This window comes from Zingiber officinale, chromosome 8B, assembly GCF_018446385.1.
Source record: "Zingiber officinale cultivar Zhangliang chromosome 8B, Zo_v1.1, whole genome shotgun sequence".
Lineage (NCBI taxonomy): Eukaryota > Viridiplantae > Streptophyta > Magnoliopsida > Zingiberales > Zingiberaceae > Zingiber > Zingiber officinale.
The window spans coordinates 63609206-63626233 of NC_056001.1; the positions used below are offsets into that span (position 1 = coordinate 63609206).

The 17028-nt window shown below is 40.4% G+C and overlaps 3 protein-coding genes across 3 annotated transcripts; 2 read left to right on the forward strand and 1 right to left on the reverse strand.

Annotated features, from left to right (window-relative positions):
• Positions 1–1258: 1258 nt before the first annotated feature.
• LOC122013896 (protein WUSCHEL-like) lies at positions 1259–2309 on the forward strand. Its single transcript, XM_042570109.1, has 3 exons — positions 1259–1649; positions 1714–1805; positions 1869–2309. Exons 1-3 carry the CDS (start codon positions 1259–1261, stop codon positions 2307–2309), a joined length of 924 nt encoding a protein of 307 aa, XP_042426043.1.
• Positions 2310–6442: 4133 nt separating this feature from the next.
• LOC122016023 (bax inhibitor 1-like) lies at positions 6443–9273 on the forward strand. Its single transcript, XM_042573155.1, has 6 exons — positions 6443–6631; positions 6832–6975; positions 7059–7150; positions 8455–8641; positions 8735–8890; positions 8972–9273. Exons 1-6 carry the CDS (start codon positions 6524–6526, stop codon positions 9026–9028), a joined length of 744 nt encoding a protein of 247 aa, XP_042429089.1. The 5' UTR covers positions 6443–6523; the 3' UTR covers positions 9029–9273.
• Positions 9274–10404: 1131 nt separating this feature from the next.
• Positions 10405–14104, reverse strand: LOC122015190 (leucine-rich repeat receptor-like tyrosine-protein kinase PXC3). The gene is made up of 2 exons (XM_042571949.1): positions 11234–14104; positions 10405–11119 (listed from the first exon to the last, which is right to left on the reverse strand). Exons 1-2 carry the CDS (start codon positions 13578–13580, stop codon positions 10794–10796), a joined length of 2673 nt encoding a protein of 890 aa, XP_042427883.1. The 5' UTR covers positions 13581–14104; the 3' UTR covers positions 10405–10793.
• Between the last annotated feature and the right edge of the window lie 2924 nt (positions 14105–17028).

Sequence of the window (17028 nt, forward strand, 5' to 3'; positions counted from 1 at the left end):
ATCTCTAGCAACCGTATAGCCAGAGGGAGCTTTGAACGAAAGTAAGGGCGAGGTAAACTATCAAAAATCATTGTATCAATTTTAAAAGGATCGGAATTGAAATCTTAATATATATAAGTATTAAATAATAATAATAATAATAATAAATATATTTATATAGAGAAGAAGTAAAAGTTGTATTTTGACAGCATATTTTAAGCAGTGGGTAGGTGATTGCAATTAGCGAGGTGCGCAAAAAGAGGTAAGAGAGCGCCGCAGCAAGCAGCAGAAGCAGAAGCAGAAGCAGAAGCAGAAGGAGGGAGATGACTTTTAGGGCATCATGTGAAGAAGGGGATCTCACTACTTCACTCTCAAGTCACATCCCTTTTTTTCGAAACTCACTGCTGCCTCCCTGCACCATTATTGTACACACTTTCTGACTTTTCGATATTCCATTAATTATATTCACTGGAAGAAAATTAAATGTGCATATATATATATATATATAATAATATGAATTAGTGAACTTAAGAAGAAAAATGACTCACCAAATCCATCTCTCATATTCACAATCACTCAAATTTGTTATCACAATACTCACAATTACAATAATTACTCACACAAGAGTACTCCATCTGATTTCAAGAGAGAGTTCACTGATGAACTATATATGAATGAATATATAATCAAAAACAAGGAAACCCTGCTGGTACAGATGTCGAGGAAAGAAAGAATCACACGCATGGAATATGGAATTAAGTAAGGAAGCTAATTAATTAAACCCAATGGATAATCGAAATGCCCGGCAACTATAACTACAGTGGTAGCAGCCCCTCCTAGTCAATGCCCCAATCATAATGATACGTTCCCGAGAGACATCGGCCATTGTAGCAGTCACAGCTCCATTAGATCACTGTTCCTCATTGAACCTTCTCACTAGCTTCTACGCACATATTTACGTATCCACAGTCCCCTACTTTCTTCGCCTTCTTCTTCTCTCTTTCCCATTTCATTCCTTCATTCTCCTCGATATCAAACAAAATACGCAAATGTAATTCTCTCTCCTTCTCTTCTCTGTGTTTGCTTCCATCAGCTGTAATGATTGTGTTTGCCGTAGCCTTGTACTCTCTCCCTGCCCACCCTCTCCTGCCTGTCGCCTTCAGTCCCTCTCTAAAAGATATCCTCCTGACACTCCCTATCTCTCTCCGCCTACAAATACCCTCGCTTCCCTTCACCACCATTGTCGATCGACATCCCTCGCCTCTCCTCTACTCCCTTCATGGATTCCAATTCTCACCACCACCACCTCCACAGCAACAACAACAATAACATGCAGCAGCATGGTCAGCAACAGGAGGAAGGAAGTGGCGGGAATGGCAAGGCTGGTGGCGGGTTCCTCTGCAGGCAGTCGAGCACGCGCTGGATCCCTACCAGCGACCAGATCCGCATCCTTCGGGATCTCTACTACAACAGCGGCCTCCGCTCGCCCAACGCCGACCAGATCCAGCGCATCTCCGCTCGCCTCCGGCAGTACGGGAAGATCGAGGGCAAGAACGTTTTCTACTGGTTCCAGAACCATAAGGCGCGCGAGCGACAGAAGAAGAGGCTCACCATGGACTTAGCCGCCACCGCCGCCGCCGCCTCCTCTAACGACACCTGCACCAAGACTAGTATGGCGTTTTTTTCAATCGTTTCGTTTTGCTGATCGTTGTTAATTGCCGTTAGATGGTGCAGGTTTTCCTGCTAACAGGATGTGCGGCATCGCCGGGCAGAGTGCGGACGACGGCGGTTTCGATGCTGCCCTGTTCGCCGAGCCCAACTTCAAAGTAATCCATGCGCGCAGCAGAATTCTGATTCCATTGCACTGATCATGTATTGACGTCGCGCAGTGTTTCTATGAACAGGATCACTGCGTGCCGGGAAGAGTGCCGGCGGGGAGCGCAACTCCGCCACCGCCGCCGCCGACGACGACGTGGATGCATCACTGGCACGCTAACGCTGAGATGTCGGCGCGCGACATCGAGACCCTGCAGCTGTTCCCCATCAGCACGCTGAAAGAGGTGGAGGTGGAGGTGGAGGTGGAGGAGGAGGAGGAGCAAGAGCAGGAAGCAGGGCAGGGAGTCGAGAACTACTACTACTACGCGTCGAACGGAAAGATCAACGGCGGCCAATGCCTCATTCCCGGCATGCACTGCTACAGTAGTAACCCTTCCGGCGGCCACCAGCCACAGGAGGAGCCGCATCTCTACGACCTCAACGGCGCGGCGGTGGATTCGTTGGAGCTGACGCTCAACTCCTACGGCGCCGAGAATCCTGCTGCAGACAACTGATCGATTCCATCCACGCTAGCTACAATTAACAAATATAATCACCTCGTGCATGGATTTAGATGATTAACCGGCTGTAAATCGTCGCAGTGGACTCGATTAATACCATTACGTCTGCGGCTTTAATTATTCTGTTGATCTGAACAGTTTGGGCTGCTGCTCCTCCTCCTTTTTTCTTTCTGGCTGATGCGTGTACGACGGATGTGGGCGTTTCTTGTTTGTGAGCCCGCCGAGTACGCCACGCGCGCACAGTGGCGCGAGGGCGGACGTACTTGTCGGAGGGATCTTCCTCGAGATTGGAGAAGATTCGCAGCGCGACGTCGCAGCGGATGGCCGGATAATTAATTATGAAGCTCCTTCCTTGTTCAGGGGAGCTGCATGCGCAGCTAGCTAGCTACCGCGCGCAGTTGAAAGAGAACTTTTTTTCTTTTTCCTTTTTCCGGAAATTTGCGTTGCCGCCTTGCTGCTGCCTAGCTAAACCTAGCTAGCAAATCCACGCCGGAAACGGCAGCAGAAATCTTGGACTGTAACCGAGCTTTGACTCTCTCGAGCATGCAGTTTGAAACTCAGAGATGCAAATGTCTGCTGTTTCTTCCTGATCAAAGGGTTTAGACGACGTGTTTGTTTGGTTTGATCGGCGTAAATAATTATCATTAGATATTATTAAATTAGTTGACATCAATTTTTAATGAAGATTTAGATTACCAATTTAATTTAGATAATTTAATTAGGTCAAATGAGTATAGAAATTTTAATTTTTATCGTAAAATTTAACTTCAGAAATAAATAAACTTTAAATGAGATGCACAATGAAAAAATCGTTGGATCAGATGATATTCCGATAGAGGTATGAAAGTGCTTAGGAAAATAAGGTATTGAATGACTTATAAAATTATTTAACATGATATTGAAAACGAAAAGAATGTCTGATCAATGGAGGATAAATACTCTAGTTCCCTTATATAAGAACAAGGGAGACATATAAATTTGTGCAAACTATAGGGGTATTAAACTAATGAGTCATACTATGAAACTTTGGGAAAAAATAATAGAAAAAAAGATTAAGGAAGGAGACCACAGTGACAGAAAATCAATTTAGGTTCATGCTTGGAAGGTCGACAATAGAAGCTATACATCTCCTTAGACAATTAATTGAAAAATATCGGGAGCAAAAAAAAGATCTACACATGGTATTCATTGACTTAGAAAAAGCTTATGATAGAGTCCCAAGAGAAATTATATGGAGAATTTTAAAAAAAAGAGGTGTTAGCGTAATATATATTGAACTAATTAAGGATATGTATGAGGATATAACAACCAGAGTAAAGACTTCAGGCGGAGTAACTGAAACATTTCCAATAAAGATAGGGTTATATCAAGGATCATCCCTAAGTCCCTATCTTTTTACACTAATTATGAACAAACTCACTGCGCACATTCAAGACACATTACCGTGGTGCATGTTGTTTGCAGATGATATTATTTTGGTAGATGAGACACGAGAAGGAGTAAATGCTAAGTTAGAATCTTGGAGGGAAACACTAGAAGGGAAAAGTTTTAAGCTTAGTAGATTAAAGACAGAATATATAGAATTTAAGTTTAGCAATATTAGAAGTAATGAAACAATTATTAAGATAGGAGAGGACGAGTTTTCCGGATCCAAGAGATTTAAATATTTAGGATCATTTTTACAAAATGATGGAGGGATTGAGAGAGATGTCTTACATAGAATACAAGCAGGATGAGTGAAATGAAGGGGAGCGTTGGGTGTTTTATGTGACCGTAAAGTACCTCTTAAACTTAAAGGTAGGTTGTATAAAACCGCAGTTAGACCTGCTATGTTATATGGAGCTGAATGTTGGGCTATAACTCGAGCGCATGAGCATAAGATGAGAGTTGCAGAGATGAGGATGTTAAGGTGGATGTGTGGACATACGAAGATGGACAAAATAAGGAATGAGAGCATTAGAGAGAAAGTCGGAGTTGCATCTATTGAGGACAAACTCCGAGAGACACGTTTAAGATGATACGGACATGTACTTAGACGACCAATAAATGCTCCAGTTAGGTGATGTGAAACTATGATAAGCATGCATATCAAACGAGGATGAGGACGACCAAAAAAGACTTGGTTAACAATAATAAAATAAGATAAAATTTATTTAAATATAAATGATAATATAATAGGAGATAGAGCTCAATGGTATAACAAGATTTATACAGCCGACTCTGTCAGTAGGAAAGCCTTGATTGCTGTTGTATTATTAATTAGGTCAAATGAGTATAGAAATTTTAATTTTTATCGTAAAATTCAACTTCAGAAGTAAAATAAACTTTAAATGAGATGCACAATGGAAAAATCGTTGGACCAGATGATATTTCGATAGAGGTATAGAAGTGCTTAGGGAAATAAGGTATTGAATAATTTATAAAATTATTTAACATGATATTGAAAACGAAAAGAATGTTTGATCAATGGAGGATAAGTAATCTAGTTCCCTTATATAAGAACAAGGGAGACATATAAAATTGTACAAATTATAGGGGTATTAAACTAATGAGTCATACTATAAAACTTTGAGAAAAAATAATAGAAAAAAAGATTAAGGAAGGAGACCACAGTGACAGAAAATCAATTTGAGTTCATGCTTGGAAGGTCGACAATAGAAGCTATACATCTCCTTAGACAATTAATTGAAAAATATCGGGAGCAAAAACAATTAGATCTACACATGGTATTCATTGACTTAGAAAAAACTTATGATAGAGTCCCAAGAGAAATTATATGGAGAATTTTAGAAAAGAGAAGTGTTAGCGTAACACATATTGAACTAATTAATGATATATATGAGGATGTAACAACCAGAGTAAAGACTTCAGGCGGAGTAACTGAAACATTTTCAATAAAGATAGGGTTACATCAAGGATCATCTCTAAGTCCCTATCTTTTTACACTAATTATGGACGAACTCACTGCGCACATTCAAGACACAGTACCGTGGTGCATGTTATTTACAGATGATATTATTTTGGTAGATGAGACACGTGAAGGAGTAAATGCTAAGTTAGAATCTTAGAGAGAAACACTAGAAGGGAAAGGTTTTAAGCTTAGTAGATTAAAGACAGAATATATAAAATTTAAGTTTAGTAATATTAGAAGTAATGAAACAATTGTTAAGATAGGAGAGGACGAGTTGCCCGGAACCAAGAGATTTAAATATTTAGGATCATTTTTATAAAATGATGGAGGGATTGAGAGAGATGTCTTACATAGAATACAAGCAGGATGGGTGAAATGGAGGGGAGCGTCGGGTGTTTTATGTGACCGTAAAGTACCTCTTAAACTTAAAGGTAGGTTTTATAAAATCGCAGTTAGACCTGCTATGTTATATGGAGCTGAATGTTGGGCTATGACTCAAGCGCATGAGCATAAGATGAGAGTTGCAGAGATGAGGATGTTAAGGTGGATGTGTGGACATACGAAGATGGACAAAATAAGGAATGAGAGCATTAGAGAGAAAGTCGGAGTTGCATCTATTGAGGACAAACTCCGAGAGACACGTTTAAAATGGTACGAACATGTACTTAGACGATCAATAAATGCTCCAATTAGGCGATGTGAAATTATGACAAACATGCATATCAAACGAGGAAGAGGACGATCAAAAAAGACTTGATTAGCAACAATAAAATAAGATAAAATTTATTTAAATATAAATGATGATATAATAGGAGATAGAGCTCAATGACATAAAAAGATATATACAGACGACTCTACCTAATAGGAAAGTCTTGGTTGTTGTTGTATTATTAAATCGGTTGAATGAGAAAAATATAATTAAGATATAATTAAATCGGTTAAATTTATGCGGAAATTTCGAGGGGCCCGCCTCTTCAAATTCATCGATTCCATTGGTCGAACCGCGTCATTGATCGTAACAAAAGTCAACAGACGGAAACACGTGACGAAACTTCCTCCACCGCCATGCTCTCATACGATCTGACGGTGTAGCTTCTCCGGGACCCGGTCAATTCGTGATCCAACGGCGTGAGTTGATTGATCGAGCGGTCGCACGAACCCCCGAGACGCTCCCGGAAGAAACCAACGTTTAATCATGGCGTATAAAGGGCGAAGGGAGAACAAGCCTCATCTCCTCGCCCGGAGACTTCGATCTGTTTTCCTTGTTCACCGAGAGAGAGATAGAGAATAGAGAGAGATGGATGCGTTCTTCCAATCCCGATCTCAGTCCCATGGCGGATGGACTCGGAATTCCTTCAAAAATTTCGGTCAGATCCCTTCGAATGTTCAAAATCATATGATGCTGGTACGGATCGACGCCTTTTCCCCTCTTTGTCCCCCTTATTTGATAGTTGTCTTAAAGATCGGTTGTGTGTCTTTCGATATCGAATTAATTTGGTGATTTTCCCTTTTGTTCCCCCCTTTTCTTGTTTCCTAGGGTTTGCTCTAGTTCTTGTTGGAAATTATGATCTGTTTTCTGACTTCTCGATTGGGGTTGTGATCCAGGTTTACTTGACGCTATGTTGCGCGCTCGCGGCATCAGCGGCTGGAGCTTATCTCCACATTTTGATGAACATTGGCGGATTTTTGACGATGATGGGTTGCTTTGGTAGCATCATGGGTCTGCTTTCCATGCCTCCATATGAAGAGGTGAGCTCTTCTTCGTGATCTTCTGAAGAGAAGATAGAAATGTTTTTTTCCCCCTTTTGTTCATCTGTTCTTTCTTGCAACAGAAGAAGAGGTTTGGGCTTCTGATGGCCGCATCTGCTTTCGAGGGGGCTTCCATTGGCCCTTTGATTGAGCTTGCCATTGAGTTCGACTCCAGGTACTGTTTTTTATTTGTTAGTGTATGTAGCCTGATTATTTATTTATTTTTTCCTTTCAAGAAATCCTTTGCTTTGTATGCAGCAAGTTGCTAGACCCGCTCAAGATATCTGATTAGTTGTAAATTATGTGAGTTGTATAAATTGCTACAGGTTAAATAATGGGTAAAGACATTCAAATGGATTGTCCTTGGTGATTGCATTCGTCTCTCATATAAGTTTTGATGATGACCCAAGATATGCAACGACCTAACTTTCTCCTATCAGAGAGGAAACAAAAACAATGTTAGCATGATTCTACGCAGTCAGTCACTCATATTAGCGCCTTTGAAATTTGTGTATTCATGTTTAAGTCAACATAAAACTTCTTGTGAAATAAGCATAATGTGAAATAGATATAATCAGTGGAATAATTGGTAAAGGTACATTGATGGCATTTTCTCTAAATATGGATTCAACTCATGCAAGTACACTTGACAATGGCTCTTAGAGATGAAATTGGCTAGTAACATTGGTAGCCATGCCTTCAAATGAGAACATGAAAGCTCTGATGGCTCTTAGAGATCTAGCAGTCTAGCTTTTTCTTCTCCTTAGTGAATAAACAAAAATTTATCACCTTTATTCTAGAAGGAAGAACAATTGTGAAGGAGGAGAAGGGATGGTGATGGTTTAAAGAGGATTTGAATTTTGAAATATTAATGGATAAATTTACATGTTTCTTAGTTTGATTACCTTTTCATGATGTTATTAGCGTAGCTGCATGTATTGTTCAATTTAGGCCTCAAACTATGACACTAGTATATTTTGAACAATTTCAAAAATAAATCTATTTTACTGATGGAGCATTGAAGTGCAATGATGAGTTTGCATTTTAAAAACTTCTCCCGGACTCGTTTTGTTTTATGCTCTGGACATTTAGTCATGATACAGATCAGGTTTTGTTGTATAGACAACCTTGTATTGTACTGTGTATTGAGCTCCACTCATGGAAAGACTCTCTCTGCTCCGTGTTAAGCGTAGAAAAGGGGTATTAATTAGATGGCAAACTTAATGTGTCAATTATGGTGGGAGGTTCTTCTGGGTTCACATCAAGCATGTAATACTCATTTATATTCCTTTCCTTCCCCTTCCCCTTCCTAGTTATTATACTTTTAACAATTTAGCGAGCAATCTGGCTGTCTAAAATCTTTTCAATCCCTAAAGCAGCTATGGAGGTCAAAGTTGCATTAGTTGTGTGTTGCATTATTTTTTTGGCCCATTTCAGCGTTGGGTTACATACATTACTGATGGCTGATATTTGTTGCAGCATACTTGTCACAGCCTTTGTAGGGACTGCCATCGCATTTGCATGTTTCTCAGGAGCTGCCCTTCTCGCCAAGAGGAGAGAATATCTTTACTTGGGTGGATTGCTGTCTTCTGGCCTTTCCATCCTCATATGGTTGCAGTTCGCTAGTTCCATCTTTGGTCAATCTACTGCTGGGTTGAAGATCGAGGTAAGCTTTACTTTTCAGTTAAAAACAAGTGAATTGTGGAAGTCCTTCACCACGTGTTTGACCTTTTTAATTTAAATTTGATCTTCTTTTCAGCTTTACCTTGGACTGTTAGTTTTCATCGGATACATGATATATGACACCCAAGAGATTTTGGAGAGAGCATATCATGGAGAGATGGACTACGTGAAACATGCGCTTACCCTCTTTACAGATTTTCTTGCTGTTTTTGTCCGTATTCTCATCATCATGGTAAGCTGAGCTTTGATAAGTTGCTTGAGTTTTGTCGAGATTTCTTTTTAATTTTTTATTTAAAAATATTTGTTCGTACAGATAAAAAATTCATCCGAGAAATCTGAGGACAAAAGGAGGAAGAAGAAATCTCGATAACTGAACCTTCAAACTCGTTTGGTGGCCACCAACCATCACCTAATATGTTAGTTATGCAGTACTTGTGTGCATCTTTCTTCTCAGACTGCCAAACATCTGTGTTCGTCAAGACACTTATTACAAGCTATATTTGTGTGTGAACTTTGCTGGTAAATAAGCGTTGCATCTGTGTTAATTGACATAAGTGTTGTAGATAAATGTTCTCTTCCATTTAGTAGAAAAAGAGAAGATCGATCCCCTATCAATGTTTTAATAAAGACTAACATAACTTAAACTTTTTTACTATATAACTTGAATACTTCGATGGAATACTTTGATGGACCTGCTACTATTAATATAAGAACTCTGTCACCACCATATAGGCTCCTCATTACCTCAGGAATGCAATAAACACATGAAGAGAGGTTTAGAAACTCGCATCTATACAGAGATGGAATGTAAAGAACACATTTTTAAAGATGTTTGGTAGTATTCATTGGGAACAGTAGGGTTACATCTTGAATCTTGAAATGTATAAAAGATATTATTAGGCAGTTGTTCTAGATGTTCATTATAGCGAAATACAACCTTTGATAAATTTAAAATTATAGTGCGCAACTTGACAACCGTCCTGACAAATTTATTTTAAGATAAGATGATAAAGGAATGGCATACCTTCTTACCTGTTTATTCCCGGAAGAAATGCAACGTGATTGATTATAAGATTAAAAAGATAAAATTGTCATCAACGGTCCTATACTCTTTTGAAGGAGATAAATTATGAAAATCATTTGTTTTATAGTAATTTTCTAATAGTGAGAACATGATGATTATTGATTTACATGGAAATTGTGTGCCAACAATAATTTTTGTACCAAAAGGTCAAACAAGTGCATTTGAGTGTGTCTGGATATGCCTTTTAGACAAGATCTGGTCCACATTCTTATCCCATTCCTGAAAGCATAATAAAGTGGAAACAATGCCAACCCACACTTTCCATTCTCCCTTCCTTTTCTATTTATTTGGACTTCAAACCCAAATTCCTGCTAAGATGAACAGGTAATTGAACTTCAAATCAAGGGTACTAAGGTTTCAACCATTATTTCAATATCTTGCCATCATTTTAATGCAAGATGTCAATAATGGATTGAAAATTAAAAGATAAAGGAGATGAAGCAAAGTAAAAAAAGACACTATGATGCTGAATATTATTGAGTTTTAAGAATTTATCAAAATGAGAATGAGATTTAAACTACGATTCAAACTTGACTTATATCAGTATCTCATTATCTTCTTGATTAGAAATAATAATCTAATCAAGATTTTCATTGCCTTAAACTAATGAGTATATCATTAGCTAAAGCCTAGAATTATGAACCAAACAGTTTCATGTGACATTGAAGACAAGTAGCTTTACGGGGCTTTTAACATTAATATGACAACACACTGACAAGATCAGCTAGCGCTCACAAAAGCATGTCTGAGTTCACTACCGTAATGCTCAGTAAGCTGTTAAATATAGTAGCTAATGCACAGAAAGGTGTATCGGAAACAGCTTGAGGGAGGTCTTTAAATGGCATTTCAAATCAAGTGAAACTCACTCTTAAGCACCAACAGATCATCATTCAAACTTACTACTTTTCTCTTATCTTGGCAATCAAAGTGATAATCGTAAATACGGCTTCATAGAAGTGACATTTGGCATGTTCAATGGTCATTCTGGCTATGCTCAAAATGCTTTGTATCTCCGTAGCACAGAGTGGAAGAGCAGCTATCGAAACATCCTCTAGTTATCTTTTGATTCAAGCAGCATCTCAACTACCTTTTGCATCTTTGGCCGGTTTGCCGGTGTCTTATCAGTGCAGAGCATCGCGATCTTTAAAACTGCTAGCATTTGTTTCCTCCAAGCGAATGAGTATGTACTGAGTCTTGCATCCATAATTTGTTCTGGGGTCTCACCTCGCTCAGATGCACTATGAACCCATTTGACCAGATCAATGCCCTCGCCGAAGATCTCATCAACCGGTAACTTGGATGTTAAGATCTCAAGTAACACCACTCCGAAACTATAAACATTTCCAGATACAGTAACTTGCATCGTATAGGCGTATTCTGATAAGAAAAAAAAGGAAGAAACAAAACAAATGCAACAATGCATCAGTTCCATGCAATTGTACCAAGCAATGAACAAGAAGTAAAATGAAAAGAAGGTATTTCTTAAGTTACCAGGAGGTATGTAACCGAAGGATCCTGCCAATGCACTGATGCTCGCAGTTCCTTTCAACGGGTCCAAAAGCATCGCTATCTCAATCTCCCTGATCAATGGGTTAAAATGTGAATCGAGAAGTATGTTACTTGAAGAAATATCCAAATGAATAACCGCAACATGGTGAAGAAAAGCTAATCCTTCAGCAACTCCAACTGCAATAAAAAACCTTCTAGGCCAGTTGGGCTCATATTCAGATTCCGCTGTATCATGAAGAAGATTCGCTAATGTTCCGTTCGGCATATGACGATGAAGCAGGAGTGCAACGTCCTCGTAGATGACATAGCCAATAGGCCGCATCAAATTGGCATGACAGAGGTTTCCGAACCTCTCGAGCTCTCTGATCATTTTGTTCTGGTGGTGTGTCACAGTTTTGTCTACAGATTTCAGCATACTCACCGAAACTACTAGCCCCGAAGGCATGACAGCTTTGTACATAGTGCTGAACGTGCCACTGCTTACCTTGTTCGAATCATCCAGCGTTGCTTTGACTATACTCACAAAGTCTATCGCTTGTTGCAAACTCTCGACAAACACATTTCCAGCTGCTATCTCTGGATGAGTCATAACTATATCTCCTGCAACTTTATTTGCCTTGGCATCCATCTCTTGTTTCTCTCTTAACATAAAGAAGCCCACAACAACTGATACCGTAACGAAGACAGTTAAACCGGAACCAACTACAGCAAGTATTACCTTGTACGAAACCTTGTGGCGATCTGAAGTATAGTCTGAACCAAACAGAGTTCCACAATCTGAAGTCAGCGGATCGCCACATAGCCTTTCATTTCCTTGGAAGCTTGACTGAGGACTCTTCTGAAAGGGTCCAAAAAGTGGTATTTGGCCACTTAACTGGTTGTTTGAGAAATTGACCTCGATTAAACTTAGCATACCTTTGAGATCTGTCGGAATGTATCCAGAAAGTTGATTGTTGGACACATCCAAAGCCACTAGCTTATCGAGTTTACCCAGTTCCCGAGGAACTTGCCCTTGGAGATGATTGAAGCTGATATTGAGAGCAATCTGCAAGTTTTTGATCTTACCAATCTCAGGTGGGATGACACCGGAGATATAATTACTCCCAATCTGTAGCTCAAGCAGCCTGTTACAATTTCCAATCCCTTGAGGGATCTCCCCACTGATGAAGTTGTGATCCAGATGCAAGAATTGCAATCTCGACGTGTCGCAAAGGTCCTCAGGCAAGCTTCCATTGAATTGGTTGTAGCTGAGATCAAGTTTGCTAAGGTTCCTGCACCTCAGCATCGACCTGGGAAATTTGCCCCCAAGGTTGTTACCGGAGACGATGAATTCTTGAAGGCTCTTGAGCTCCCCGAGCTCATCAGGAACAGTCCCAGTAAAACCATTATAGGCCAAGTTTAAAAGAGTGAGATTCAAGCATTGTGCAAACTCTGGAGCAATCTCACCAGAAAGATGATTGTCGTCAGCCTCGAAGTATGTAAGGCTACTCATATTGCCGATCGAAACAGGAATGCTCCCGATGAGATTGTTATTCCCAACACGAAAATTCGAGAGATGTTTACAGTTGCCAATCGACTCAGGGAGGCTGCTGTTCAATCTGTTCATTGTCAGCACCAACACTTCCAAGGTTCCTGACCGGAAGATGTTGTCAGGAATCCCTCCTTCGAGTTGATTGGAATGCAGATTGAGAACTTTCAGTTGGGAGATCAAGCCCAGGCGTTCGGGAATAACACCAACAAAGCTATTCTCGTAGGCCGAGAGCACCCTCAGATCGCTGAGATCGCCCACCCATCCGGGAAGGGAACCACTGAGCTTGTTCCCAGAAAGAAGCAGATCCTGCAATCTCTCTAGGTTTCTCAGATCATCAGGCACTTCACCCGAAAGCAAATTATTTGAAAGGTTCAATGATCTGAGGTTAATTAGACTGCCAATCGAAGGGGGAATCGAGCCCTCAAACTTGTTCATGGACAGATCAAGGAACTCGAGCGCCTGCAACTTCCCGATAGCCCAAGGAATGGGTCCGCGGAGCATGTTGCTCGAAAGGTCCAAGAACTTGAGAGATGTTAGCTTGGAAACGAGAAAGATGTTACCTTGGAGGTTACGGTGGGGCAGCTCGAGCTCCTCGACGGAGCCGTTGTCACCGCTGCACACAACGCCGCGCCACGAGCAGTACTCGGAACTGCCGGAGTCCCAACCCGCAGAGGGAAGCTCCTTCTGGAGGCCCGCCATGGTGGTCTCGTCGGCTAACCGCGCGGAGGTGCTCAAAAAGCCGGTTAGCGCGAGGTGAGCGAGCACAAGAAGGGAGAAGACGCGACCGCAGCTTGCCATTGGCAACGTATGGAGCACAAGATCTACCAAGCTTTGATTTTGTTGTTGTTGTTGTTGTTCCAGAAATTCAAGCACAAGAACAGTGCGTCTCTTTCCCTTTCAATCCAAGCAAAAAAGGAAGGATCTGATGGGTTAAGCCTCCTCGAGCTGAACCTAAATCCATCGCAGCAAGGGCGCACACCGCCATCGCTTACAGAATCCTCACCACAGTGGTGAGTGGTGGAAGAACAAACAAGAACTCTCTGACAAGTTGTGCAGTGAAAGTTGTGGTCTTGTGGAGACACAGGGAAGGGGACCGGAGAGAGAGAGAGAAACAAATGGAGGTCGGAGTTGAAGTATCGAGTGTGGCGGAGGAGGAGGAAGCGGCCTCGGATCACAAGGCTCTCGTGTTCATCCGGTGCGTGAGTTGGTAAGGAAGCAGCAGAAGACTGACCCTGCTCTGCTGCTGCTGCTGCTGCTGTTGCTGTTGACGACAAGACCTCCTTCTCAGCCCAGGTCGCTTTTGATTCTCTCTCTCTCTTACTTTACTCTCCTTTCTCATATATATTATAATAATATATACACACTTTTGAGGGTTAAAAAAATATGTGAAGTATTTTTTTTAATATATAATTTCGAGGGTCAAACAAAGAAAGGTGAAGTTTTTTTTTAATGATTTAAATATTTGAAATATAATTTATCTATCATATAAATTTAAAATATAATTTATACATATTTAAAATATTCATTCTTATTATTAGAACTCGAGATTAAATTGATATATTCTGAATAAAGTCAGGGTTGGAGGGATTTTTTCTAACAATGTATGATCTTATCGTATTATAATAAATTTATCATTTTATAACTAATTAGGTACCTTGTGGATCATGGAGACTATATTTTGGACACATAGATAGGTTAAGGATGAAATGATAGAGGTTTTTTAATGAATAAACAAGGGATTGCCAAGTGTTATAATTAAAGACACATATTGTTTACTTTGGATGTAAATTCTCATGAATTTACTATTGGGCTATATCTAAAATGTCTCATACCAATAAAGATATCATACATTCTTTTTAAATCATGATCTTTTTCAAAAATTTTCAATATGAGACTTTAATTATATCCTAATAATACTCCCCTAAAATAAAGAACCATTATTACTCTCATGGTCTAGGCCTTTTTGTGAGTATCCGGTCACTCTTGATTTGTTCCCAGCCTCCCGCTAGTATTCGGTCACCCTGACCTACTTCGGCCTCTCCGTGAATATTTGGTCACCCTGACTTGCTCCGAATCTCTCCGTAAGTATCAGGTCATCCTGATTTACTTCGGGTCTCCCCGCGAGCATCCGATTACCTTGATCTGCTATGGACTTCCCCGTGAACATTGGCCTGCTCCAGACCTCCCCGTAAGAATCCGGATCCGGTTATTCTTGATCTGCTTCGGGTCTCCTTGCAAGCATCCTATCATCCTGACTTACTCCGGGCCTTTTGGAACTTCATTCAAGGCCACCTCACATGACATCTGATCTGGACTATGACTTTGATACCATTTGTTGTGACCAAAGAATGTTCACATATCTTCACAATGACATGATAGAGTCCAAGAGTAAAATCATGAGGACTTAGACGCAAAGTGGACAATATCATGCATCCTTTTTAAACCCATGATCTTCTCCAAATTTTTCTAATGTGGGACTTTGATTGTATTCTAACATTGAGAATTTTTCCTCCTGTAAAAAATGGCCTAAAAATGCTAGACGTCTAGATGAGTCTCTATTAGCATTTTTTGATTTACTTAAATGGTGAATAGAAAACTTTTATGAAGTCGGTCATTCCAAAGTCAGTTGGTTCAGAAAAATTGAATACATTATGTCAATTTAAATTAAAAAAAAGTGTGATAGATGATCTTGTTCAGAAACTAAGCAAACAAAGGGGAAGCTGAGCAAACAAAGGGGTCGATAGTGTAGCTAGAATATTGACAGAGGAGAAACTTTGAGCTAGGAGCTACAAATTTACGTATACCACAGACAAAGCCAGGGATCCCTGGTGCAGATACTCCGATACTCAAATCAGAATAGTATCCAAGTGAAAATGGAGAAAAAGATGAACAATAAAACAATAGAATTTGAGTGTCTTTAAATGCGTCCGCCTACCTGACCAATGGAGAGGATCCTTTTTTATATCGTCTCTCATAACCTCTGTAATAATGAGGCGATAGAAAATGTCCGGTATCATAATATATTGTATTGAGTATGTACAGCAGTCCGTCCTTAGGCAGAGGAAGGTTCAATTACGTGTATATGCTAGAATAAGATAATATTCTTTGGTGAGTAGATGTTATTTTCTGACAAGTTGTTATGATTTCCTGACAATGTTGTCTCTTAGAAGAGATCCGATCGGCTCTAGGTTCGGATGGATGCATGCTGAGAGACTTTCACAAGAGAAGTGGGGAAATAAGTTCCATATGTCCAACCGACTCTAGGATCACCCTAGTGTATGTTGAGAGATTTGCACAGGAGAAGTGGGAGTTAAGCCCCATATGTCCAGTTGTCTCTAGGACCCGACTGACTGTATGCTGAGAGACTTGCAAGGAGAAGTGAGGAGTTGAACCCCGTATGCCCCGTCGGCTATAGGGTCGGCCAGTTGTATGTTAAAATACTTGCACATGAGAAGTGGGGAGCTAAGCCCCATATGTCCAACGTGCTCCAGGATCCGACAGGTTCTATGCTAAGAGACTTGCAAGGAGAAGTGGAGAGTTGAGCCCCGTATGCCCGGTTGGCTATAGGGCCACCCGGGTGTATGCTGAGAAACTTGCACAGGAGAAGTAGGGAGCTAAGCCCTATATGTTCAGTCGATTGTATCCTGAGAGACTTACAGAGGGGTGATTCATTCAGATACATATACTTGAACTTTGATTGTCACCTCATTTTGACTATCAACCCCACATTACTTTCAGGGTCACTCACAACATGTCGTATCACAAGTCTCCCCTTCAAGTCTAGTTGAACGAGGTGCAAGTCTGACTGACTAGATAGCCTATCGCAAAGGCTGAATTACTCTCGACCACAAAATTTAGATCGTTGAGCCCGTCGCATAACATTGAACGAGTAGTTGTGGTGAGACTGAACAAGCGACGATAATGGTGTCGAGCGAATAATGAAAATGATGCCAAGCGGGTGGTGGCAATACGTGAGGAATGCCGAGCAGACGGTGATATATAAGTGCTAAGCCGGAGTCGATTTGTTGATGAGTTTCGATCAGCTGAGAACTCTACCCAAGTGAGTTGATGCTGAGGATCATGCCCAAGTGAGTTAGTGTTGGAGTGTATACTGAGAGCCTAAGCTTTGTAAACATTCATTATGAATAAAGAATCACATTTGGTCTAATTATCTACATTTGTTTGTAGTTGTTCATTTAATTTATATTGTAGATAACATAGTATGTGGTGTCACATACAGAAGATG